Source organism: Lissotriton vulgaris, chromosome 3_1 (genome assembly GCF_964263255.1).
Source record: "Lissotriton vulgaris chromosome 3_1, aLisVul1.2, whole genome shotgun sequence".
Lineage (NCBI taxonomy): Eukaryota > Metazoa > Chordata > Amphibia > Caudata > Salamandridae > Lissotriton > Lissotriton vulgaris.
Genome location: NC_141689.1, coordinates 1,038,739,866 through 1,038,765,491, shown reverse-complemented (window position 1 = coordinate 1,038,765,491; position 25,626 = coordinate 1,038,739,866). Strand labels below are relative to the sequence as shown.

Sequence of the window (25,626 nt, the reverse complement as noted above, 5' to 3'; positions counted from 1 at the left end):
GCGGGTATATCTAGAGATTTTACTCCCCTATGTGCGTTACACAAATGCCCCCATCCCCACGGCAGTGCCCTACCAAGAGGTTCTATGCTCCCTGGTGAATTGCACAGATGCTAGGAGCTCCATGGTGCGCTGCGAAAGGATTCGGTGTGTTCCTGGTGTGTTGCACAAATATCCTGATCTCACTGGTGCACTGCGAGAAGATTCGGCGTGTCCCTAATATTCAAAATGCTGGGGCTTCGTGGGCTAAGACAGGCATTACCTGCCGGTTCCATGATAGGCCAGGATCATATTACATGGGTTGTTTACTAATGATTCGGGAACATGCTTTTCTCTCGCGGTATATAAACCAGACGCACAGGTAAATGTTGTCGGGTCACATATCACCAAACACCGTGTATGTGACTGGAGGATCTGAGAGTTCTTAAAATCTGTCTAAACCCAACTTTAAATATATCTTTTGCAATATTTTAGCCTTCCAAAAATTGTACACATCGTTACGTTAATATAGTTAAATATTGCTCAAAAATGCATGCATGTAACCATGCTTAAACAAGCACATACAGCTGCAGGTGGACTGGCACATGAAGACGTGAATGCACCTGGCATATATAGACACACGTAACTTAGGAAACAGGCCTAAACTACACGGATTGATGTGAGAAAGTTGTTAAGTTCAGTTTCATGTGATGATCAGGGCTCGCTCTCTGCCCCCTCTTATACATGGTAGCACCCAAGGGAGGGAGGTGGGGTGTTCAACCAGACTGCCATTTACAAAGCTGCAGGGGGTTAAATCAGCCGCCATCCTGAGTTTTCACAATAGTTATTTGTTTTCACTGGAGAGGCGGTGAAGCCCTCGCTGTGCAGACTTCATGGGAGCGATTGTATCCTGTCTTTTCTCTCCATGTCCTCCCAAAGCCGCATGTAAAATCTCTTTCTTCTTGTTGTGCTTACCACTTCCACGCACTCATTCCTAATGTGATGAGATAGCACGGATATAAGCTTAATTCCTAATGTGAGGGGACAGCACGGACACATGTTTGTTTCCAGTGGGGATGTAGCTCTGTGGTAGAGCGCATGCTTCGCATGTATGAGACCCCGGGTTCAATCCCTAGCAACTCCAGTATTTTTCTTAGCTTGTCCTTTAATCAACTTATGAGTTTTTAAACAATCCTCTTTATAAAAGCAGCATTATATCCACATCATGCAGTCGAAAGTGACATTTTACATTCAAAACACCAACAACAAAGCATTCAGAAAGGCAAAACCTCATACTTGTAGCGAGAATAGAGATATTGTGTAAGACGTGCACAATAGCTCCAATGGTTTTAAAACTTTTGGGAACACCCCAATAATAATTACTGGAAACCGAGGTGCCCACTTACCCTCCCTCCCTCCAGTCATTATTGGAATTGGGGACCACCACTGAACCAAGACTGCTAGCCTAATGCCCATGCCTAAACATTGTCGATAATTTGAACAGCAAAACAACATACAACATGCATTTGCAATGCAATAGGTCTCGCATGTACACAAGTTTGAGCTATTGGCATTCAAAATGACAATGCCTTTTATCTATGTTTTGGTTTTTAAAACATATATAAAAGGCTTTGTCATTTACAATGCCAATAGTTTAAACTTGCGTAAATGTGAGACCTATTGCATTGCAAATGCTTGTTTTTAAGTAGGGTTGGATAAGTTGATGGAAAATGTATTGATTGAATTACAAATGTCTGAAAGTTCTTTCCAATTCCAGATCTCAGAAGCCTCCACACTAATTGGGTTTTCAGGTTACCAAACATGGTGGTCATGAGATAAATGAGTATAACATGATTCTGAATATATAACATAAATATCAGATATTTAAAATATTCATATATAAAGTTTCATAAACACAGTCAGAATGTATATAAATAATCCTACTAATATACATTTTGAGTATCTGGAAACCCTAACTGGTTTGTTGCTCCTGAATACTGCAATTTAGAGGGAAACAGTATTTACATCACATGCGCTACAACACATGTAATTACAACGCAGTCGTTACAATGACCGCGTTGTTACGATGCAAGCCATTACATCGCAAGTCGTTTCTACAACGTGCTGTAGGGGCGCGCTAAACTAAGGAATAGTATAATTTACTATTCCAACACCTTCCTTACTGTAGCACACGCTGGAGTTCAAATAGTAAATTATACTATTCCTAAGTCTAGCTTGCCCCCGACAGCAAGTCGTAGAACAGACTTGCGATGTAATGGTTTGTGTTGTAACAACGCAGTCATTGTAACGACTGCGCTGTAATCCCATGCGATGTAGCTTTTGCGATGTAACATCGCATATTCCAATTTGGAGTGGCTGTCAGTGATCAATGATGTATTGCAGAGCACATGGCAATTTGTCTAAGACGATATATGAGGGATTCATTGTGAATGACCCAGATTGTGCTGGCAGAAATAAGAACATTGAACATGAGGTTCTGTGGAGCATTAGTTGCTATTAATTACAATTTTTTAAAAGGCAGGTTTCAATGTGAAGCAGTTTTCAGAACGAGGTGTTGGGCTATAGTGTGAAAGTCCTTGCACTGCAGAACATTTTACTCCTGGTAATCCTTCTTGATTTAGGACAAAAGAAGGCAAAAGCTTGCATAATATAATCGGTGCATTATCAGGTAGCTTCTAGTCGAGTTAGAGCAGAAACATGTTGACCTCTAGCAAGTTCTTAACCCCTGGTCCTCTTTTATTTTAATCCTGTCCAAGGGTACCACTGAAATAAGCTATTGGTTCCCTTGAGACAGTTTTAAACATTTCACCTATTTCTTTTTCACTCTGCCTCTTACTCACTCATCTCATTGACCTCCCCCATTGAAAACACCTCAGCTCCTCTCCACTGATTTCCTTTTGGTGGAGAGTTGGAGCCTACACCTGAGACCTTGCGGGCCAGGTGTGAGGAGGTCGCCCCATGATAAAGCATGACACCTTCGGGTGAGTGAGGGTTCCTGTTCTTAAAGAAAATATCTTCTTTTAATCAAACCCCCTCTTAGTTGGCTGAGAATGTATCTTTTTGTGAGTTCAAAGCTTCTAGATGCTACCACATGATGGAACGGGCCTGTAATATAATGTACTCCTGGAAAATGTTACAGTTGAGTCAGAGTGGATGCAAATATCTAGATGTGATCTTAATAATTAGTTGATATGGAGATTTAAAAATTAATGTCTTTCTAATTTTCTCCCTAAAACAAAAAAAAAACAGAATGAGGGTTGTAAACACAATAAAGCATGAACTCATACGATATTGGGATGGCAATTCAATATGCAAAGGAGACAAAGGTATGGTCACCAAGCTTAACAATCATTAGTGTTCAGGGTGCACTTTGTTGGCAAGATTATCAAAAAGTGGGGTATCTGGAGTCCAATATTGCTACAGCTGTTGATCACATGAGATAAATGTGACAACACATATACATGTTATTTTAGCATCATGACCAGAGGAGATCAGTGGTATCATGAATGCAAAGCATGTGGTATTTAAAGTAGATTTTGAGCTTGCATTTTCCAATCAGACAACTTCTCATGTTTTCTGGCCTTAGACATGTATATGACCTCAGCTTCTGTCCATTCTGATACACCTTTCAGCTACTCTTCAGCTTTTGGCACCACCCTAAGCATCATCTAATGGCTGTCTCTTTATTTGCAAGCCCCAGTACTACCCCTTCACTTTATTCCCATGCTTGCTTCCCTTGATGTCATTGGATGTACCCAGCAGCCACGCCACAGGGCTGTAGGATATCCACTGTTCCTTCCCCATTCTGTCAAGTCATGTCAAGTCTGAGGAACTTATTAAGCGCACATATCACCATAGAGTCTAATGCGCTAGCGAAGACTCTGTGAGGACTGACGATTGAATATGGAGGTGGTATAGATGTTCAAATAACCAGGTTTTTAGTTCCTTATGGAATAGCTTATGCTCAGAGGTGGAAAGAAGATGAGGCGGAAGCTTGTTCCAGAAAGCTGGTGCGAGAAAAGGAGAAGGATCGACAGCCGTTCCCTGGGGTGCGGAGTCTTCGAGACGTGACAAGACATTTAGTACTTGATCTGAGCATCCTACTCGGCTTATACCAGCTAAGTTTCTTAGCAAAACAGCTTGTCCCGGTTCCATACATGCTCTTGTGAGTTAGACAGAGGATTTTGAAGCGGCATCGCTTCTTAACAGGAAGCCAGTCCTCAAACTGGACACTGATGGGCCTCTTGATGGAAGGTTTAATACTAGTCTAGTATTGGTGTTCTGAAAACCTGGAGCTCCTTGTTTATGGAGGCCAACAGGGCATTACCATAGTCAATACTGCTTATGATAAGTCCCTAGTCCAGCAGTTTCCTGGCTTCAATGGGAATCCATTGAAAAATGTTTGCGTAGTTTACGCAAAATGCCAAAATAGATGCCAATGATATGATTTATATGGCTTTCCATTGACTACCGATTGTCAATCATCATTCCGAGGTTCTGTACCACAGTTTTGGGAGATGGACATGGACATGGGCCTAGATTCTGAGGCCACTAGTCGCTGAACCAGTATTTATCCTCCTTACTAACAAGCATTTGCAATGCAATAGGTCTCGCATTAGGAAAGTGTGAGCTATTGGTATTGTAAATGACAATTTGTTTTAATATGTGTTGGCTTTGAAAATATATAAATTAATAGTATTGTTATTCACAAAGCCAATAGCTTACACTTTCCTAAAGCGAGTCCTATTGGATATGGCAATGCTTGTTGGCAGCAAGCAAGGACAGTGCTGTTGTGGTGCTGAGTGATGATGTGGTTGGGCTGAGTGATGTGGTGGTGTATTAGAGTGATGTGGTGGTGTATTATAGGGATGTGGTGTTGTATTAGAGTGATGTGGTGGTGTCTCAGAGTGATGTGGAGGTGTCCCCGAGTGATGTGGTGGTGTCCCCGAGTGATGTGGTGTATTATAGTGATGTGGTGTTGTATTAGAGTGATGTGGTGGTGTCTTAGAGTGATGTGTTGGTGTCCCCGAGTGATGTGGTGGTGTCCCTGAGTGATGTGGTGGTGTTCCTGAGTGATGTGGTGGTGCCCCTGAGTGATGTGGCGGTGTCCCTGAGTGATGTGGTGGTGCCCCTGAGTGATGTGGTGGTGCCCCTGAGTGATGTGGTGGTGTCCCTGAGGGATGTGGTGGTGCCCCCGAGTGATGTGGTGGTGTCCCTGAGTGATTTGGTGGTGTCCCCGAGTGATTTGGTGGTGTCACTGAGTGATGTGGTTGTGTCCCAGAGTGATGTGGTGGTGTTCCTGAGTGATGTGGTGGTGTTCCTGAGTGATGTGGTGGTGTTCCTGAGTGATGTGGTGGTGTCCCAGAGTGATGTGGTGGTGTCCCCGAGTAATGTAGTGGTGCCCCTGAGTGATGTGGTGGTGTCCCCGAGTGATGTGCTGGTGTACCCGAGTGATGGGGTGGTGTCCCTGAGTGATGTGGTAGTGTTCCTGAGTGATGTGGTGGTGTCCCTGAGTTGTGTTGGCTTTGAAAATATATACATTAATAGCATTGTTAATCACAAAGCCAATAGCTTACACTTTCTTAATGCGAGTCCTATTGGCTATGGCAATGCTTGTTGGTAGCAAGCAAGGACAGTGCTGTTGTGGTGCTGAGTGATGATGTGGTTGGGCTGAGTGATGTGGTGGTGTATTAGAGTGATGTGGTGGTGTCCCATAGTGATGTGGTGGTATCCCCGAGTGATTTGGTGGTGTCCCGAGTGATGCGGTGGTGTCCCTGAGTGATGTGGTAATGTTCCTTAGTGATGTGGTGTTGTCCCTGAGTGATGTGGTGGTGTCCCTAGAGTGATGTGGTGGTGTCCCTGAGTGATATGGTGGTGCCCCTGAGTGATGTGATGGTGCCTCTGAGTGATGTGGTGGTGTCCCCGAGTGATGTGGTGGTGTCCCAGAGTGATGTGGTGGTGTCCCGGAGTGATGTGGTGGTGTCCCCGAGTGATGTGGTGGTGTTCCCGAGTGATGTGGTGGTGTTACCGAGTGATGTGGTGGTGGTCCTGAGTGATGTGGTGGTGTTCCCGAGTTATGTGGTGGTGTTCCCGAGTGATGTGGTGGTGTTCCTGAGTGATGTGATGGTGTCGCCGAGTGATGTGGTGGTGCCCTCGAGAGATGTGGTGGTGTCCCCGAGTGATGTGGTGGTGTCCCATAGTGATGTGGTGGTGTCCCTGAGTGATATGGTGGTGCCCCTGAGTGATGTGGTGGTGTTCCTGAGTGATGTGGTGGTGTTCCTGAGTGATGTGGTGGTGGTGATGTGGTGGTGTCCCTGAGTGATGTGGTGGTGCCCCTGAACGATGTGGTGGTGACCCTGAGTGATGTGGTGGTGTTCCTGAGTGATGTGGTGTGTGAGGGTGAGTAAGGGTGAGAGGGTTGAGAGGGTGAGGGGTGTGAGGTTGTGAGGGTGAGTGAGGGTGGGTGAGGGTGTGAGGGTGAGGAGGTGTGAGGGTGAGGGTGACGGGGTGAGGGTGATGGGGGTGAGGGTGAGGGTGTGTGAGGGTGAAGAGGTGTGAGGGTCCAAAGTAAATGGTGGCAGGGCAGACATCATAAGACAGAGAGAAGAGACTGCGTGGTGACTGTGTTGGTCAGTTTCAGAATCAGGAGGGGCAGAGTCAGCACAGTCTGCGAGGGATCAACGTGTCTAAAGGCAAAGCATAGCAGATGTAGCATTTCAGCTAGCAAGTCGAGTGTCCCTAGAGAGATGGCAACACAGCAACAGCATTTGAGGAGCAAGGCTACTGTAAACAAGCACAGTAGGCTTTCACTTTCGTCCAGAAACAAGCTCTCGGCATTGTTGTGGCGGGGGAGCGGCAGCCTTTGAAGTCTGATGCAGAGGCACTGACAAATGGTGGTGCGCAATGTGCACTTGGGGGGCGGGGGAGTGGCAGCCTTCGAAGTCTGATGCCGAGGTACAGACAAATGGTGGCGCGCGATGTCCACGCGGGGGCGGGGAAGCGGCAGCCTTTGAAGTCTGATGCCGAGGCACAGACAAATGGTGGTGTGTTATGTGGCTGGCATTATGTGTGCACGCGCATAGATCACATGAACTGTATAACATCCGCAGCCGTTTTAGTAGACTGTTCTTTTCCGCTTACTATAATCTCACCGGAGCAATGCGCAAGCGGATTGGCTCAGGCGAGACCTAAAAAGAATGACCTCTGTCTCACTTCCATTAAATTGTAAGTGATTGGTACACATCCAGTTGTCAAAGTGATTCATGCAGTTTTTAAAATGGATCTTTGTGTCAGTGGGGTCAGGGCCAAGAGTACTACGTAGCTGAGTGTCATCAACATATGACACTACATCAAAGCCATAGGACCTGATTATCGTGGCCAGGGGTATTACGTACTGGTTAAAAAACATGGAACTTAAGATGGAGCCCGACTGCACCCCGACTGTACGAGGCCAGGCTGCCTATTTGTATTGTGGTGGTTCGATTCATTAGATAGTTCCTGAACCAGTCCAAGGCCATACCCCTGACACCCACCTCCCAGAGCCGCTGTTCTCAAATGCTATGGAAGATGGTGTCAAAAGCGGCTGACAGATCCAGCAGGATGAGCATGACTGACTGCCCGTTGTCCAAGGCCAGTCTAATGTTGTCTACAACCTCCACCAATGAGGTTTCGGTACTATGTTCCGCCCTAAACCCCCGACTGTGATGGATCCAAGAGCCCATGACTCTCCAGATGAGTGGTAAGCTGTTTATTAACCAATGATTCAAGTACCTTTCCAAAATATGGAAGCAGAGAGATTGAACGGTAGTTGCCAGGTACCTTAGGATCAGCAGAAGTTATTTTTAGAATTGGATTAACTTGTGCTGCTTTCCATCTAGCGGGGACCATAGCTTGTGCTAGTGGCATGTTGAATATGTCAGTGAGTTTATTCGTGAGCAAAAGAGCAATAGTTGAAAGAAAGCGGGGTGAGAGCAAGTCGGCTGGGGAACCTGATTTAACCTTAGCTAGAGCGGTGGAGACGTCCTCTGACGTAAACACAGTGAATTCCAATAACAGAGGAAAGGTGGGGTCACAGTTAGTGACTGAATTATTATTAGGATTTTTTATTATAATGGTGGGGAAAGGACCTGTGAATAGATTTAATCTTTTCATCAAAAAAGGTAGACAGCATGGCAACCCATTCTTGCAAGGATCTATTACCAGACTGGAAGATAGAGGGGTAGTAAACTTCTTTAATATTTTGTAAAGCTCCTTGTTGGAATTAGCAGCTTTGTTAATCCTATTAGTAAGATACAACTTTTTGGCATGTCTGATGTTATCAACGTATCCTCAATGGATCTGTTTATATTTTTGACGATCTTCATTAGCCTTGGTTTTTCTCCATTTACGCTTGGCATTCCTACTAGACAGTTTATCGGCTTTCAGTGCTAATGTGAACCAGGGTGATGCCGTAGGCTTGATCTTGACCCTTGACATAGGCGCCACGGTGTTCAGGGCCAATGTGACTGCGTCCTAAAAGGCTGTTGCTGCATGTTCAATATTCTCAGTGGGGGCTAGAGACGGGGGATCAAAATGAGCCGAGAAAGTCGCTAAGGTGACACCATGGCGTTATCCAGGTGGATTGATCAGACCAAAACAGAGAGAGGGGTAACTCAACTCTAACATTGGTTGAGTTGGTAAACAAAAGATCAAGAGTATGGCCAGCCAGGTGACTGGGTCCCATCACCATCTGGACTAGTCCCAGTGTGTTCAAATTCATCACTAGTTGACTTGTGTTGGGGTCTGATAACAGTTCCACATAGTAATTAAAATCTCCAATAAGGAGAAAGTTATCAGCTGCTAATACATGTGGGGCAAGTAACTCAAGTGGATGGTTTATAAAATTGGTTTTCTGGCAGTAACTACTCTCCAATATTCCCTGATCCTAAGGTTTTCCCAAACAAGAGGGAAATAATAGTCCCTTTTCAGACAATCAGAGCTTGAGATTCAGGTCCTGCATCATGGATGGGGTAAAATAAGAATATAAGTTTGAATCAGACATTACTCATGGCTATACACAAAGAGACACACACACACACACACACACACACACACGCACGCACACACACACGCACGCGCACACACACACACACACACACACACACACACACACACACATACTACCCAATTTATGTTCATTTCTGCTAAGTCCCCCTCCCATTAATATGAAGGTTTGACCACTTTATTTCTGGTCTTTTTACTTCAAATTGTGTAAGTTATGCTATGTTTTCCCCATAACTTTGTTGCACAGTTAGCATAAAATGAGATCCAGGCCTACTGGTAAATATACTTCATAACATCCGCAACGGTGAGTGCATCATTGGTGGAGAACAATACTTTCATTTAGTTTGAAATTAAAAAATGAGGCAAAGCAACCCATGACTCATCCTGTAAAAGTCTTCTGAGAGAGTTTATTTTAGGACTAGCCAGTTGCCAGTAGTATCATTCATTGTTTTCCCTCTCACAAACTCATCATGGCTTTTGCCAAGAAGAATGGTGCGTGCAACCCACCACTTGATATTGTACTTGCTCAGAATCAGCTCCGAGCTAGTGCTCAGCAAGTCAATGAATATATTCAAATTCACTTAAGTAGTTGCTAGAAAGGCTACCCCTTAGTACTGGGATGCCTTTATGCCTTCACAGTACATTGATGCTATCAAAGCAGCAGGTAGATCTAATATGGTCCAAGACAGTCAAATCCATGCCTAAATGCAGGACAATCACAGATTATATAAATTATTCCTTCGGATAAGATGTAGGTAAAAGTATCTTTTTGTAGAGATTTTCAGAACATGTCATGCTCTGTTGCTTGTGTACTAACATTATATCCTGATTTAGAATACATTAATCAGTAACTTGGCTCCTTACAAGGGAAGCTGATGGGTGCCAAAGAAGGTGACTACTTGTTTTATCTATTGACTACTTTTCTCTCAAGGCACTAGAATGAAATTTTACCTTAGAAAGATAGGGGCGGCTGCCCCACCATGGACCTTGGATTCGTTTCCACCTATCTATGGAGAGGTGGTGAGAGGCATTCATCTGTAGATGCCTAGATCCAGGTGGCCCAGAGCACACACATAAACCGGAGAGCTCACTAGATGGGTTACAGTACCAGGAAAGATGCTCATGGATGGCATTTGGAGCTAGTCAGGGGTCGCAGATGTGATCTTTATATTGCTCCCTGCCGCGCCCTGCAACTCCTGCAACTTCCTTTGCAATTCTGCCCCCTCTGAGGCCAGGGGTCGGGAGCAAACTAAACATCACAGCTGCGACCTCTGACTACCTCCAAATGACTTCCATGTAGGTGCTGGCTTCTTGGTAAGCACCAGACTTTCTAAGCCTTACCTCACATAATTTTTTAAGAACAGAGGAAGCCAAGCTGGCCTCATAATCGTTTGTAAAAACGGAGGGATTTCATGTGTGGTTCTCAATGATTTTTGGATTATAAAGCCTGCCTTTGACTGGGCTTGGCTGTTCCTCCTGACAAACATCCCAGTTGGTGGGAGAGGCATTAGATAAAACCTAATTTCAACATGTCACTCATTTTTGCACTTGTGTTCTGAGCTACATTTCAGGTGTTAACTTCAGCATGATCTACCAAACACCTGAAAATCAGCTTACCTGTGTCGCCCCAGCCAGTAATGTAACAGTTTGGTGCAGTTTTCAGCGGCCTCTCTCGCTTCAGGGGCAAGCATGCGGGCAAGACATGTGAGCTGAATTTAGCACACTGTTCTTCTGGTCCCTGCAGTCTGACCAGGGCGATATCATAGTCACTGCCCTCAGGCCGGTATTGCTTGTGGATTTCAATCTGCTGGATTCCAATATCCTCTTCGTATTCCTCAGGGACAAGTGTGTGATAGTCTCCAACTCTTACCGCATAACTTCGAGTATTATTCCCATACCTGAGGAAAAATAGAACATTTTGTGAAGCCCAATGTAATCCAAATATGATACACACTACATTCATTCAACATGGCCAACTTGCTGAAAAAATATAATCATGCAAATGGAAAAAAATGGGTGAAACACCAAGGTGGGTGTTCTGAATTTGAGTTTGAAAAACACCAAGTTTGCAATTTTGACAATGGTTTACTTGATGCCAAAATGCAGTTGTGTTTTTTTTTTTATTTGGATCTGTGTTAAGCTTTGCTTAGCATATTGGAACTGTTCAAGGTTTTTCCCTTGTGACACCCACATTAAAATCTCATGATTGAACACATTGTTCACGAGTCACGAAGGTATTTGTGTCCCTTTGCAGATTTTGGAAAGGGGCGACCACTCGGTCCCCCCGAACGTATGGCGGAGTGCCTCGATCCCCCCGGGAAGCCATTTTTGGGCGGGAGGCGCGTCTCGGCTGGTATGCCCGAAGCGGCGTAGCCGGGGCGCGCTTTTTCCCGCCCTAGAGTGGGCTGGCCTAGACACCGACGTAGCCAGCCCCGCCCTAGGGGCAGGCAGGGGCGGGTTTTCGCCCGCCCTGAAGACGGATAAAAAGAGACGCAAGACCAGAAGACGTCCTCTTGTTCTTGTGCTCCGAAGCTGCACCTCCTCGCTACACGTGAGCTCGGGACAGAACGAAGAGCCAATTTTGAGCGTTTTGATCTTTTTCTTTGTCTTCTAGATACTTAGTCGGAGAGATGCCCAAGAAAGGCGCAAAGAGAATGACGACTGAGCAGATGGTTCGGGCCCTTGTTAAAGATATGTCCGACATAAAGAAGCGGCTGGCAGAGCGAGACGGTGAGGAGGGATCGGGCCAACCACCGGCTGGAGGGAGACCTAAGAGGCCGAGAAGGGTTCCAGCCGGGGGCGATGTCCCGGCTCCCTCTGCCCCGCTCGAGGTGCCGACCCCGCTCCCAATGGAGGGGAATCCAATCCCCGTTGTCATCACCCCGACAACCAACGAGGATATGCCCCCCGAGCTGGCAGCACAGCTAGCAGCATGGTTGGGCGATAGTACTGAGGGCGCCACGGCTGCCGAGGCACAGGCGCTGATAAGAAAGCTGCGTAAGGAAAAGGAAGCAGCCAAGGTGACCGCACCGGTAGCAGTGATAGAAAAGCCACAAGTGGCAGAACCAGCATCCGGTTCAGGTAAGCGGCCATTGCCGATCGCAAGGGACGAGTCAGCACCCTCTCGTAGAGAAAGACTGGGGCAGCATGTTCCTTTAGCAATAAAAGAAAAGATTTGGGCGGGGGAATACGTGAATATATTCTCCCTGCTTGTCGATCATTATGAGGTAGAGCATGTCAAGAGTCAGAAGGACCTAATGCATCCAAGTGTTTGGCGCGCAAAAATGGCCGCCTTTAAGGTAAATGAGAATATTGGCAACTGGGGCAATGCGTGGGGTATTTTTACATCGATTTTGGGGGAACGTAGGCCCGAGTTGCTTCCCGAATTTCCCATTTATCAATCACGAATTATGGGTTACTCGACAGCGTATCAAGGTAACCATTGGTTCTGTTATGACAATCTGTTCAGGAAGGAAAAGGAGCATAACAGGAGTTTGACTTGGGATTGTTACGATTCTGTGACATGGGATAAAATGAAAGAATCAGGAATGTTAAAAATGCCATTGGTGGGGAGCAATGTTGTTGAGTACTCCCGCCAAAATGTGGGGACGCCCTTTCGATCAAGTACGAGCACCGACGAGTATTCGAGACCCGCAGGCAATACAGGGAGAAAGGGTTTCTGCTTTAATTTCAACAAAGGGAAATGTACCAGGCCTCCGGGATCGTGTAAATTCAAACACGAATGTAGTACTTGTGGGTCGTCCCATCCTGAGTCATCGTGCAGAGCCAGAACGAGTGAGAATGGGGGTAAGGGAGGCGCCAAACAGGTCTAAGATAGTCCGAGGGGCGCCTTTACCAACCCCGATTGATACCTTGGCAATGATTCCCTGGCTCAGCGAATACCCGGATCGTACTTCTGCTGGGGTGCTGCGGAACGGTTTTACACATGGTTTCCGCATCCCGGTGGGGGACTTTCAGGGTGTAGGGACGTGCAAAAATCAACTTTCCGTTTTACAACATACATCTGTAGTGCAAGAGAAGATTCAGAAAGAGGTTAGCCGGGGACGGGTCGCCGGCCCGTTTAGTGTACCCCCGGTACCGGATTTTGTCTGTTCTCCGTTAGGGGTGGTCCCCAAGAAGGACCCAGGTGAGTTTCGTTTGATCCATAATCTGTCTGCTCCACATGGTCTTTCGGTGAACGATGCAATTGATCCAGAAGTTTGTTCGGTGCGATACGCATCGTTTGATGAGGCAGTAGCCATCTTGAATCGCCTGGGGCCCGGGGCGTTGATGGCAAAATCAGATATCGAGTCAGCGTTCCGGTTGCTCCCGGTACACCCAGACGACCAGCGTCTTCTGGGATTCGGGTTTCAGGGGTCGTTTTACATGGATATGTGTATGCCAATGGGTTGTTCTATATCATGTGCTTATTTTGAGAAATTCAGTACGTTCCTGCAATGGGTGTTCACTAAGAAAACGGGTTTCCGAAATGTAATGCATTACCTTGACGACTTTCTGTTCCTTGGCCCCGCCGGAAATCCGGAATGTGCCCAGGCCTTAGCTGAATTCTGTGTGTTGATGGGACATTTTGGCGTGCCATTGGCACCGGGTAAAACTATGGGTCCCACGACTTGCCTCGAGTTTTTGGGGATCGAGTTGGACTCAAGGGAGGGGTGTTTCCGTTTACCAGCTAGCAAAGTGTTGAAATTCAGGGCAGCCCTCCAAGTATGTTTAGATGCATCTAAGGTTACACTGCATCAGTTGCAACAATTGGTGGGAAAGTTGAACTTTGCCTTGAGGGTGATCCCAATGGCCCGCCCCTTTTCCCGCTCAATTGCCCAAGCGATGGTTGGCCTAAAGGAGGGTCATCATCGCACGAGGTTATCGGCTGAGGTCCGCCAGGACATGCGGATTTGGTTAGCATTTTTGGCGGACTTCAATGGCCGAGTCGTCTGGAACAAGCCAGCCGTGTCCTCCGAAGAGCTTAGGCTATGGACAGATTCAGCAGGAAGCATAGGCTTTGGCGCCATCTTCGGCACAAAATGGTCTGCACAAAGGTGGCCCCCATGGTGGCACGAGAAGGGGCTGACGAGTAATATTGCTTTCCTTGAACTATTTCCCATTCTGGTGGCCCTGAGAACCTGGCCGGAAGGGTTCAGAGATCATTCTGTCGTGTTCTGGTCCGACAATATGACCGTTGTAGAATGCATCAATAGTCAGGCAGCCCGTTGTAAATTGATTTTGAGGCTGCTCAAAGAAATTGTCTTACTGTGTATGCAACTGAACGTGATATTCAGAGCACAACATGTCCCGGGGGTGATGAATCAGGCTGCTGATGCACTGTCTCGTTTTCACATGCAGGCTTTCTCGGGTTTCCTTCCTTCAGCGGACCCAGAGCCGGCACCCTTCCCCGAAGCTCTCTGGTCTCTCGGTGCCCCGAACTTCGTCACCTCGTGGGAGAGAGTCTAGCACCCAGGACAAGGAAGGCATATGAAGGGGCGTTTCAGGCCTATTTAGCCTTTTTGGGGGCTGAGAGAGGGGGACTTTGGGGTCAGGAAGAGTGGGTAGTACATTTTCTGATGTCCTTACGAAGGGCTGGGAAGTCGGTGGCTACGGCCCAAAGGCATCGTGCCGCCATTTCCTTTGTTGCCAGGGCCCATGGCATCCAGGACCCGACAGCGTCTTTTACAGTACAAAAGGCGCTGCGTGGGTGGCAACGCCTAGAGGGTCGCAGAGTAGACGTAAGACGACCGATAGGTCTAGATAGGTTGTCCCAGTTACTGGCCACACTCCCTAACACATGCTCGTCTCCTTTCGAGACCTGTTTGTTCCGGACTGCATTTACGCTGGCATTTCACGGGGCTATGAGAATAAGTGAGCTGGTTGCAAGGAACAAACAGGATGTGGCGGGGGGCTTGTGCAGGGAACATGTTCAGATCAGGGGCGATGCGATGATTGTCTCCTTTCTCAGGTCCAAGACCGACCAAGATGGGAGGGGGGACTGCACGATCATTCGCAGGACCCCCGGGTCATCCATGTGTCCGGTACAGTGCTTAGAAGATTACCTAGCACGAAGGGTGGCATCATGGGGGGGGACATTGTTGAGGCATGCAGACGCCACCCCGCTGACGAGGTTTCAGTTTCAGCGGGTGCTTGCAATGGCCATTGCCGCAGCGGGCTTGGACCCGGGCGAATTTGGGACCCATTCCTTTCGAATAGGGGCTGCCACTGAAGCTACAGCCAGGGGTCTTAATGTAGAACAAGTGAAACGAGTGGGGCGTTGGTCCTCCAATTGTTATAAGAGGTACGTGCGATTGCACATGTTGTGAAGCTGTAATCATGTACTCACGCTTCTTGTCTTTTGTTTGTTTTCAGTTGCGCAAGCCTACGCGGCAGGGCGGACTGTGCAGTCGACCCAACACCAGGCCAGCGGTCGCACATCACCGGCTGTGAGGAAGGAGGTGTGGGTCGTGGGCCACTCATACGTGAGACGGGCCGCAGACGTATTCAAAGCAGGTGACATGATTCACGTACCTGGGGAATACGGGTACAGAGTGTCCTTCTACGGAAGGGGCGGTCTCTGTATTGACCAGTTTCAGGCATTCTTTGAGGGTTTGTTAGAGCGGATGAGGTCACCGCCGTCCATAGTCATAGTACATTTAGGGGGCAATGATTTGGTCACCACCGGTAGACGACTTCTCCTGGAGGCTATGCTTTCCACGGTAAGTTGGTTAGCAAGGAGAGTTCCGGGGTGCATAATTGCGTGGTCTCATATGATCCCACGAAAAGTGTGGCGGGGGGCTATCTCGATCCCTGCTTTGAATCATTCTGTTAGAAAATTGAATAACAAAGTGAGTAGGTTGTTCCGTTCCAAGACATTGCATTCGATCTCGCATAGTTGTATTAATGATGACAGTATGTATTTGGGGGATGGTGTGCATTTGTCGAGGGTGGGGAATGAGTTACTCATAGGAGACTTCTTAGCTTGGTTAAAATCGTTAAAACATGACCTTTAGGTAGGAGTTTTGTGGGGGGTCCGGATAGCCGGTCAACTATCCGGACCTGTGGCGGTAAGGTCATGATCGGTGAGCACTAATTGGTAGATCCCTATGAGTGGGCGTCACCCAACACGGATGGGAGCGCTCGGGAGAGGTGGCCATTGGCCCCTCAATGGGGAGGCGGTCCCGTCTAAGGGCGGGTCGCCGGAAGTAAAGGAAAGGCGGTCAAGGCCCCTTCCTTTGTAGGAGGGGTTACAGCCCCCTCCTGGGGAATTTCCCGGGGCCAGTGTCATCTGCGACGGCAGATGCGGTAAGTTGTGTGGGGTGGGGGGAGGTCCACGATACCTTCTAGATACCACACACAAGTCTTCGAACGACCTTTAAATGGCGTCGAGTCTTAAGTGCCCCCGTCAAGTCAAGGGAAATTGTTAGTAGTTGCACTTGAGGTAAGCCTCTGTGCTGTCGCCCCTCCCAAGTGGGAGGGGTAAGTCTGGTTAGGGATCTTGACACCGGTTATGACCTTGCCGTTGGCCCTTAAACGTTAGGATGTACAATTTCAGTGTTTCTAGAGAATGTTTTTGTAGGATGCTAGTTCGGCTAGGAGAACCTCTGTATTAGAGAATATGTTAAGGTTAGCCAAACATCGCAATGTGATAATGAAATTGTACATAACATGAAACGTTTAATGTTTTAATTTTTTGTTTTAATAAATACGGCCGGGAGGGTCACTCCCTCCCACATCCAAAAACTTTAAGAACTGTTTCCGGTTTCCCTCCTTTTGGGGATTGTGTTGAGAGGGGGTGGCGGGTATCTCAGCCATATGGAAAGGGGCGACCACTCGGTCCCCCCGAACGTATGGCGGAGTGCCTCGATCCCCCCGGGAAGCCATTTTTGGGCGGGAGGCGCGTCTCGGCTGGTATGCCCGAAGCGGCGTAGCCGGGGCGCGCTTTTTCCCGCCCTAGAGTGGGCTGGCCTAGACACCGACGTAGCCAGCCCCGCCCTAGGGGCAGGCAGGGGCGGGTTTTTGCCCGCCCTGAAGACGGATAAAAAGAGACGCAAGACCAGAAGACGTCCTCTTGTTCTTGTGCTCCGAAGCTGCACCTCCTCGCTACACGTGAGCTCGGGACAGAACGAAGAGCCAATTTTGACCCACCCACCAGCCCCTGGGGACAGCAAGTTGTTGTGCAATAAAGTGAATTTATAAGTATGTTTTTTCCGTTTCGTTTACAGGCTGTGAAAGTATCAGTTTGTTGTTGATCATAATAAAGTATGGTGAATATCGTGTAGGTTGTTACGATTAAAATGATTTGATGTAGTATTGCATTTTAAGCATGTTCTTTCGGTCGTAGCGACCAATGTTTTCATAGGTTTGAGTAAAAATTGTCGTATTTAATTTTGGTAGGCGGTAAGGTCATGATCGGTGAGCACTAATTGGTAGATCCCTATGAGTGGGCGTCACCCAACACGGATGGGAGCGCTCGGGAGAGGTGGCCATTGGCCCCTCAATGGGGAGGCGGTCCCGTCTAAGGGCGGGTCGCCGGAAGTAAAGGAAAGGCGGTCAAGGCCCCTTCCTTTGTAGGAGGGGTTACAGCCCCCTCCTGGGGAATTTCCCGGGGCCAGTGTCATCTGCGACGGCAGATGCGGTAAGTTGTGTGGGGTGGGGGGAGGTCCACGATACCTTCTAGATACCACACACAAGTCTTCGAACGACCTTTAAATGGCGTCGAGTCTTAAGTGCCCCCCGTCAAGTCAAGGGAAATTGTTAGTAGTTGCACTTGAGGTAAGCCTCTGTGCTGTCGCCCCTCCCAAGTGGGAGGGGTAAGTCTGGTTAGGGATCTTGACACCGGTTATGACCTTGCCGTTGGCCCTTAAACGTTAGGATGTACAATTTCAGTGTTTCTAGAGAATGTTTTTGTAGGATGCTAGTTCGGCTAGGAGAACCTCTGTATTAGAGAATATGTTAAGGTTAGCCAAACATCGCAATGTGATAATGAAATTGTACATAACATGAAACGTTTAATGTTTTAATTTTTTGTTTTAATAAATACGGCCGGGAGGGTCACTCCCTCCCACATCCAAAAACTTTAAGAACTGTTTCCGGTTTCCCTCCTTTTGGGGATTGTGTTGAGAGGGGGTGGCGGGTATCTCAGCCATATAAGTTAGATAGTCTTGTAAAGCGCTCAACTGCCCCAGCAAAGAGGCGTCCCGGCGCTGTTTCCAACTTAATGACAGAAGTTTAAGGGATCAGCAAGGCAGGCATACAGAGAGGTTTAGTTAAGGGGAAATAAATATGTTTTGATTGCTTTCCTAAAGTCTAGCAGGTCTTCCACTTCACGAATGTGAGCTGGTAAAGCATTCCATAGTTTTGCTGCTAGGAGGCGGAAGGAACGTCCGCTTGCTCAGCTTCGTTTGATCCGGGGTACTTTGACCAAGTTTTGACCAGCCGAGCGTAATGCACGAGTAGGAACATACATGTTCAGCAGAGTACCAAGCATTTTGGGGGTAGCACGTTTTAGAATTTTAAACGCAATGCATAAGGTCTTAAACTGTATCCGCTAAACTACCGGGAGCCAATGAAGCGCATTAGGTGCGCAGATGTCATCACATGGGAGTGAAAACTCGTTAGTGAGTTTCAAAACATGAAATTACATTTATGTATGATTTTTTTTAGTAAACCTGCTAACAGACTATGCATCCCAGGGTGGGAACAAGTTCAAAAAGAAAAACGTTGAACCCTCGAAACATTGTGGGTATTCGCAAACCATGGTAATTTTCACCATGTATTCAGCTAGATATTTACTCCTGACAAAGCCATGAACAGGTCCCTATTCAGTGTGGCACCGGAGAAACACCCCCAAATTTGATGGGGCTTACAGAAGGGGGAAAATACATTTCCCGTGGAAAAACAAAGCAAAAGGTTTTGCATGTGTGAGCATGTTCAGTATGATTTTCCCACATACGACTTGTTGCATTTACATATGCAAAAAGGTTTGTGACTACTCGCAGGAAGCAGCAGCAGATGCCACTTTTCCAGAATTAGTCCAGGATTTAATTCCAAGAAAGTCATAAGTTTACCGAAAAACCTAGGCAAAAGATCACATGTTTTACTTTCTTTTTGATGTGGGCCTATTGACCTTATGTTTCCTTCACTAGGTTCTTTGTTTATTCCATTTCAAACTAGACTGGTCCTTAATGTGAGGAAGCAACGCCTGTGGCCATGGAAACTCACAATTTGTGTGTGCTTTATGGACAGCAAACCAAACTAAGCCAGGTGGGGGGAACAGCAAATGCCTAGGTGCATTTCAAAATTATTTTGCTTGCAGGCATTTACTTTCCAAAACACCATTTGTTTGGACCAATTTAAAACTACATATATAGCCCCATGCAAAACATTATAATCACAACATAAAAATGTATGTTTCTTAGTACTTATTATTAAAAGAAGTTCAGAAATAGATGCATATTTGTTAATAATTCATTAAAAACAATCATACATATTCCTCATAACAGCATTATGTTCAGTTTTGGTGAATTTCACAGTAAATTAATACATATTACACAATACATCATTTCAATAAAACAATTTTTATACATATAAAAAATCCGTATGTCGACGCGTTTCGGTGCTTTGTTTTTATAGAACAACTTCCTCTGGACGGTATGGTTTAAAAACATCAAATCTTCTTTCTAAAATTAAATACATACAATTAATGGAGTTATACTTGTATAAAGAGAACTTCTTTTTACTAGCGGGCTACTAGAGTGAGTGGTCATAAACAGATCTTACATTATTGTTAATTTCAATCTTTCGGGTACCAGATATATCCCTGGGGTCACAGTGAATGATGAACCTCCATTTCAACTCTGTATTTCATCAGAGAATCTGTATATAAAACAATATATATTTTTAGTTTTTGCATTTAAATTTGAATGTCTGATGTATAAAGACATCTGCCCCAGTGTGCACTTACTTATTGCCTGGTGGGACACGCTTTGTTTAGAACATTGTATGTCTTTTGATTCTTAAATTTTGTTAGTTCTTGACCTTGCTTGCACGAGGGTATTTCTTTCTTTATCTCCTCTTGTCGTATCTCAAGGTTCCTTCCTCTTTATGCTTTGAGGGGATAGTCAGCGTCTAGGCATATAATACACAGTGTAAGGAACACCTTACCCTCTACTTATTGTTGCAGTTAAAAGATGCATATTTACCTAATTATTTACTGTTTTGGTAAATAGGCAATTCATTTCTATTAATGGGGGCGTCCTGTTGCATGCTACTCTTTCCCATGGTGTACACTGATCTCTCCGTGATTATAATTCAGGGTACAGGACCACCACATGGTTTACACTAATCCCTCCGTGTTTTTAAGTTACAGGGCAAAACCCCCGCTCATGTTCTTTAGTAGATAACTTATATGCATTTTGGTTGTCGGGGCCATTGGTTTCAATAAGGGCGGTCCGACAACAAGCTAACATATATAAAAGCAGTCCAGGACAAAAATAGTGGGTAGAATTACAGATCATAGTTCAAGGAAATAGAGGTTTCAGAAATGCAGAATGAAGCAGGAAACAGGAAATTTCTAACCTGTGAGAAGCAACATACTGAACTTATCTTTCCTTTTTGTAGTTTCCTTAGCTAATATGGCCCTCATGCATGTGGAGACCACCATCAGTTCACCCAATCCAGGAAGTAAGCTCCGTCATGTTGCATGGGTTAAGCCGTGCACAGGTTCACTGTTGATACCTTGCTACCTGGGAGGTTATTTATGAGAACCTTGCATCACATTTGCACCACGTAAAGTGGTATGTGCGTGACGCAGGTCAGATTTATGAGGCCACGCAAAGTCACCCTGCTTGGGTTTGAGTGGCCTCATAAATCTTTAGTAAGGTGACTGTCACCACGTACCTGAGGATACCTCGAGAAAGGGATACGGTGAGGACATATTCCCCACTTACGTCTCTCCTCTCCTCTATCTTTCCACTCCACAGGACCAAGCCTGGAGAGATCGGGATGGCGCCTTTCAGTATGGTGGCTTACTGGGTTACGAAAACCCTCATGTGACGTTGCCACGAGAACCAATGGTTGGTGATTAAACTAACGAGAAGGCTTTGATAGGCAGCGTCCCCCCTGACGAAGTGGATTGTCCTGGAGAGCGAAGACTGGCTACACGTCTAGGGTGGAGAGAAACGCTGAAGCAGACGCAGGAAGGAAGAATCCTGTTGCGTCCCGAGCAGAGACCAGCGTAGTGGAAGCCAATTCCCCGAGAGTCAAGCAAGAGAGAAGCTGGACCCCATCGGCATCACGAGTTGACCTGCCGCGCTCCGGGAGGGGCGTGGCTATTGGTGGTACGGGCCCGGTTCCAGGGTATCTTCAAAAGGGGTACCGGAGAGACGGGAGGTCCTCCGGTGCAGCAGGGCGGGTGTTAGAGTTCCTCTAACAGCCAGAGGGAGTGGCCAAATATTGCAGTAGACTGAGTATTTGACACCCGCGTAAAGCCCTGCAGAGCAGCGACACTGGTGGTGGCAATAGGTGACTCTAACATATCCCCTCACTCTCTACACTAAAGAAAAGAAGGGGGCAAAAATCCTCATACATTTCTATTTTCTTTTTCCGAGAAACGACTTGAGACCAGAAAGAAGAGAATCAAGTCAGACGGTTCCTCCCATGATGACCACCAGGAAAAAGATACATACTACCCCTGTATAAAACAACACAATAAAAAACTGTGTAAAATGTACCAAAACACTATTAGTATTTCTCCAAGTGTCACAGTGACGCAGTCCAAATCTCTGCATCACCATACTCTGAGCTCAGGTGGCGTTCCATCGGCGTTGCTGTGGGTATTTCCACACATTGGATTTTGACGCTCTCCCAGATATACAAAACCATGTAAACCTGGGGAAGCACCAAACCTTTACCTCTCTTGAGGTGAGCCGTAACAAGGAGAAATATCTATATTTCTTCTTGTTTTTTCCAATTTCTACGTGTAGAAAAAGGAAAATGCCTCTTAGGATTGTTTCTGTTCAGGAAGGTGCCCCTTCCAGCACAAAAATAATCCTGCATGCAACAGAGGCACCCTTGCACATTGATGCAAGGGTGCCTATGTTGGTGCAGCACTGCCGAAATGGCGCAGGGAGAAAGGACAGGAATGCACCGTATTGCATAAATATGATGCATTCCTGCCCTTTCACTTTGTTGTATGGCAGCGCAGCAAGGTGACTTGCTGCGCTGCCCTATGCAAAAATCCCATAAATGAGGGCCCTGGTGTCCTGGGGTTGCGCTACTGCAGGAGTCTGTTTTGTTTAGATGTGAGGAAGCAACGCCTGTGGCCATGGAAACTCACAATTTGTGTGTGCTTTATGGACAGCAAACCAAACTAAGCCAGGTGGGGGAACAGCAAATGCCTAGGTGCATTTCAAAATTATTTTGCTTGCAGGCAATCCATACTCAGTTGGTATTGGTTTGCATTCTGCATTCTAGGGCGAATTAAAGTATTTTTGATTCTGCAGACCATGCTCTGCTACTTGTAGAAGTAGTCTGCCATACATCTCTGATGGTGCTATACTTATTCCATAAGATCAGACATTGCAAGTGGTTAGAGATGTACTTAACAAAAGGGATGGCCCAGTTTGGGTACCCACAGAATTCATTGTGGATTTGCTAAGGATTACCATGACTAAGAACTTTTTCATATTCCTTAATGAATACCTTTTTCAAACCAAGGCCTATGATGGCCGGAACTGCCCCAGATCTGGCAAATCTTTATATGGATGAATATGAAGACAATTTCATATATAATACAGAGAATTCATTTCTGGATATTATTACTCCTTGACGATCTGCTGATTATTTGGAAGGGAGATGAGCCTCTACTAAGAGACTTTTTTGCAGGGCTCAATAATAGATCTCCTGATATTCAATTTACTGTAACCCATAGTAATGATGAGGTTAACCTTTTTGAACCTGAGTGTAAGGGTGTTTGATAATGTACTGTATACTACACTTTTTAGGAAGCCCATGGAGCGGAATACACTGCTCAGATTCTCCAGCCACCACCCAAGAAATCTGAGAGACAATCTGTCCTACGGACAGTTTTTGCAAATTCACAGAAACATTACAAGACAGGCTGATTTCTTCTAAGAGACAGATTGCCCGTTAGAGTGAGTGAGAGAAAGGGGTACCCAAAGGATTTACTAAAGAGAGCTAAAAAAAGTTATTGGCCACAAGATACTAAAGAAAATGCTCCTGATAAAACATTTGTCTGCGATACCACATTCAGCAGCAGAAGAAATGAGATCCAGAAGATCATCAACCAGCTCTGGGATTTGATTTCAGATGAACTCGATATAGAAGGGACGCCTCTATATGCTTTCAAAAGGGGAAGAAACTTAAAAGCTGTTGTGGTTAGTCCATATCTAAAGACTCCACAAATTCCAGACTTGAGGACTCAGTTGATGTTACCACCACTAGTGGGCCATTTTAAATGTGGACACTGTAAGGCTTGTGACCTTATCATGGAACGGAAATACTTCACATATCTACAGTGACAATACACCCTCAAACATTACACAAACTGTAATTCAGTGGATGTGATTTATATAATTGTATGCCCATGTGACATGCCGTACATGAGACAGAAGGTCAAAGTTAGAATTCTACAACATTGCGCTAGGATTCGATGTAAGACACAAGGGCCCCGTCGGTGGATCATTTTGAACCAATGCAGCACACAGTAAAAAACCTGAGGTTGTGGGTCCTAGAGAAGGTAATTCATAACCCAAGTGGAGAAGATATATCCTCTACCCTGAACATGAGAGATTGCTAGTGGATACATGTGCTCAATATGGTTGACCACGGTCTGAATGAATCAGAGGCGATATCCAGATAAGTGGCCCGCCTTAACATGGGGTAGGATGACCTTGGTCCTCCATATCCCTCTGAGTTGTAATTTGTGACTTGGGGTATACATTCCCCTTGTTTACAGTGTGACATATTTTTATTTATTTTTGTCCTTATTCGCCTCCAACCACATTGAACATACCGTCTGTCCGTACCGTTTCTCAACGATCTGGGTAATCCAACTGCTGAATCAACTAATAAGAAAAGAATTACCTCTATCTATATATATTCTTTTTTTATAAAAATGGGGGCGGTTTTTTGAACTTTCCCTCTACTCTAAGAACCAATATCAATGATAACATAATATTGATGAATACTGTTGATGAAGTATCTAAGAGGCTTACTCACCTTTTCTCTTGCCATTTATGTTTACTAATATTCGAAGATGGATGTATTTTGGCATTTATACACGACATTAGAGGTTGAATAGGTCTTATTAGTTGATTTAGCAGTTGGATTACGAATATCAAGTTGAATACGGTTTTCATTTATATTTTGTTTTTACTCTAGTTTATATTATTATTTGAGAAATATCTGACTTCTGGAATTGGCTCTCGTGATTTTGAAGAAAATTACCTTTATGGTGAGTAAACTGTCTGATTTTCAGATAGATTACGCTTCTCAGGGAGTGGTTTTCTTTCATAATCAGTCATATATTTGATTGTTCGGTTCAACTTTGATACTAATATCTTTGAATATGCTCTTGGCAACATTTAGACATGCGTTCTCGAACCATTTTTTGGCTTTTCATCTTGCTAACATCTTGGGTAAAAAGGTTCTTGCTAACAGCTTGGGTGATCATCTCTACTTCAATCTCGAGTTATCTCAAACTTGTCGTTACCTCTCTTTTTTACATAGTAATGGACTTAATGATTAATATGATCTTGCTTTCTGTTTCTGTCACGTTAAATTATCTAATTGGCACTCGTGTGACCTTCTCTATTTCATGCACTCTTTTATGTCCTTTTGACTGACTAAATCTATGGTGGCGTTAGGTGGGGTTTATATCCATTGGTGATGGTGTGGTTTTATGAATATCTAGAAAATTGAATATATTATGTATCCTTCTTCATTTTTGTTGTAGCCCTGAAGAAGTCATTGGGTGACTGTGTCCCATGACGAAACACGTGTTGGCATTGGTTTTTGCTCTATTGGCTACATTCTGTTGAATTCTATGGATTATGAAGATTGAGAGTCTGATGAAGAAAATTTGATGTATGATGAGAAAATAAAATAAAATAAAAAGAACTGATCTAATGAACTCTGAAGCAGAAAGAATTTGATTTGGTTCATCTTTTCTCTTAAGAAATTGAAAGAAACTTTGATTGTGCTCGGGAACAACCTATCCTTTTCAAAGTACCAAACTTGTCTGTTTAGTTCCATCAGAGGTCAGTTGAACACAGCAAAGCATAATGGACCCCGTTTACTCTGCTGTCCCATTTCCCCGACAAGAATCCCTGACGTTGTTGTTGAGTGAATGATGCGAAATCCGGGAGAGAAGAAAGAGCCACATTGATACACCTCAAGCCAGATAACTCGCTGTCCAAAGTCTCCCGCACCTCTTGCTCCAAGGAATTGCCGACATCTGTTAACATAGCTAAGTGGAGTCCTAGGACTTTCGCTTTACCACTCGATTCAACGGGGTCCGCACTTGTTAGCCCAATCCCAGGCATAATATCCTCCAATTTA

At 45.5% G+C, this 25,626-nt stretch overlaps 1 protein-coding gene across 1 annotated transcript in view; it reads right to left on the bottom strand.

Moving 5' to 3' along the window:
* The window catches only part of PRSS12 (serine protease 12), a 585,240-nt gene that overhangs the window by 5,386 nt on the left and 554,228 nt on the right, over positions 1-25,626 (bottom strand). The window contains exon 12 of the mRNA XM_086961447.1: positions 10,657-10,937. Within this exon, the coding sequence (XP_086817573.1) occupies positions 10,657-10,937 (281 nt within the window). The remainder of the gene's footprint in view (positions 1-10,656; positions 10,938-25,626) is intronic.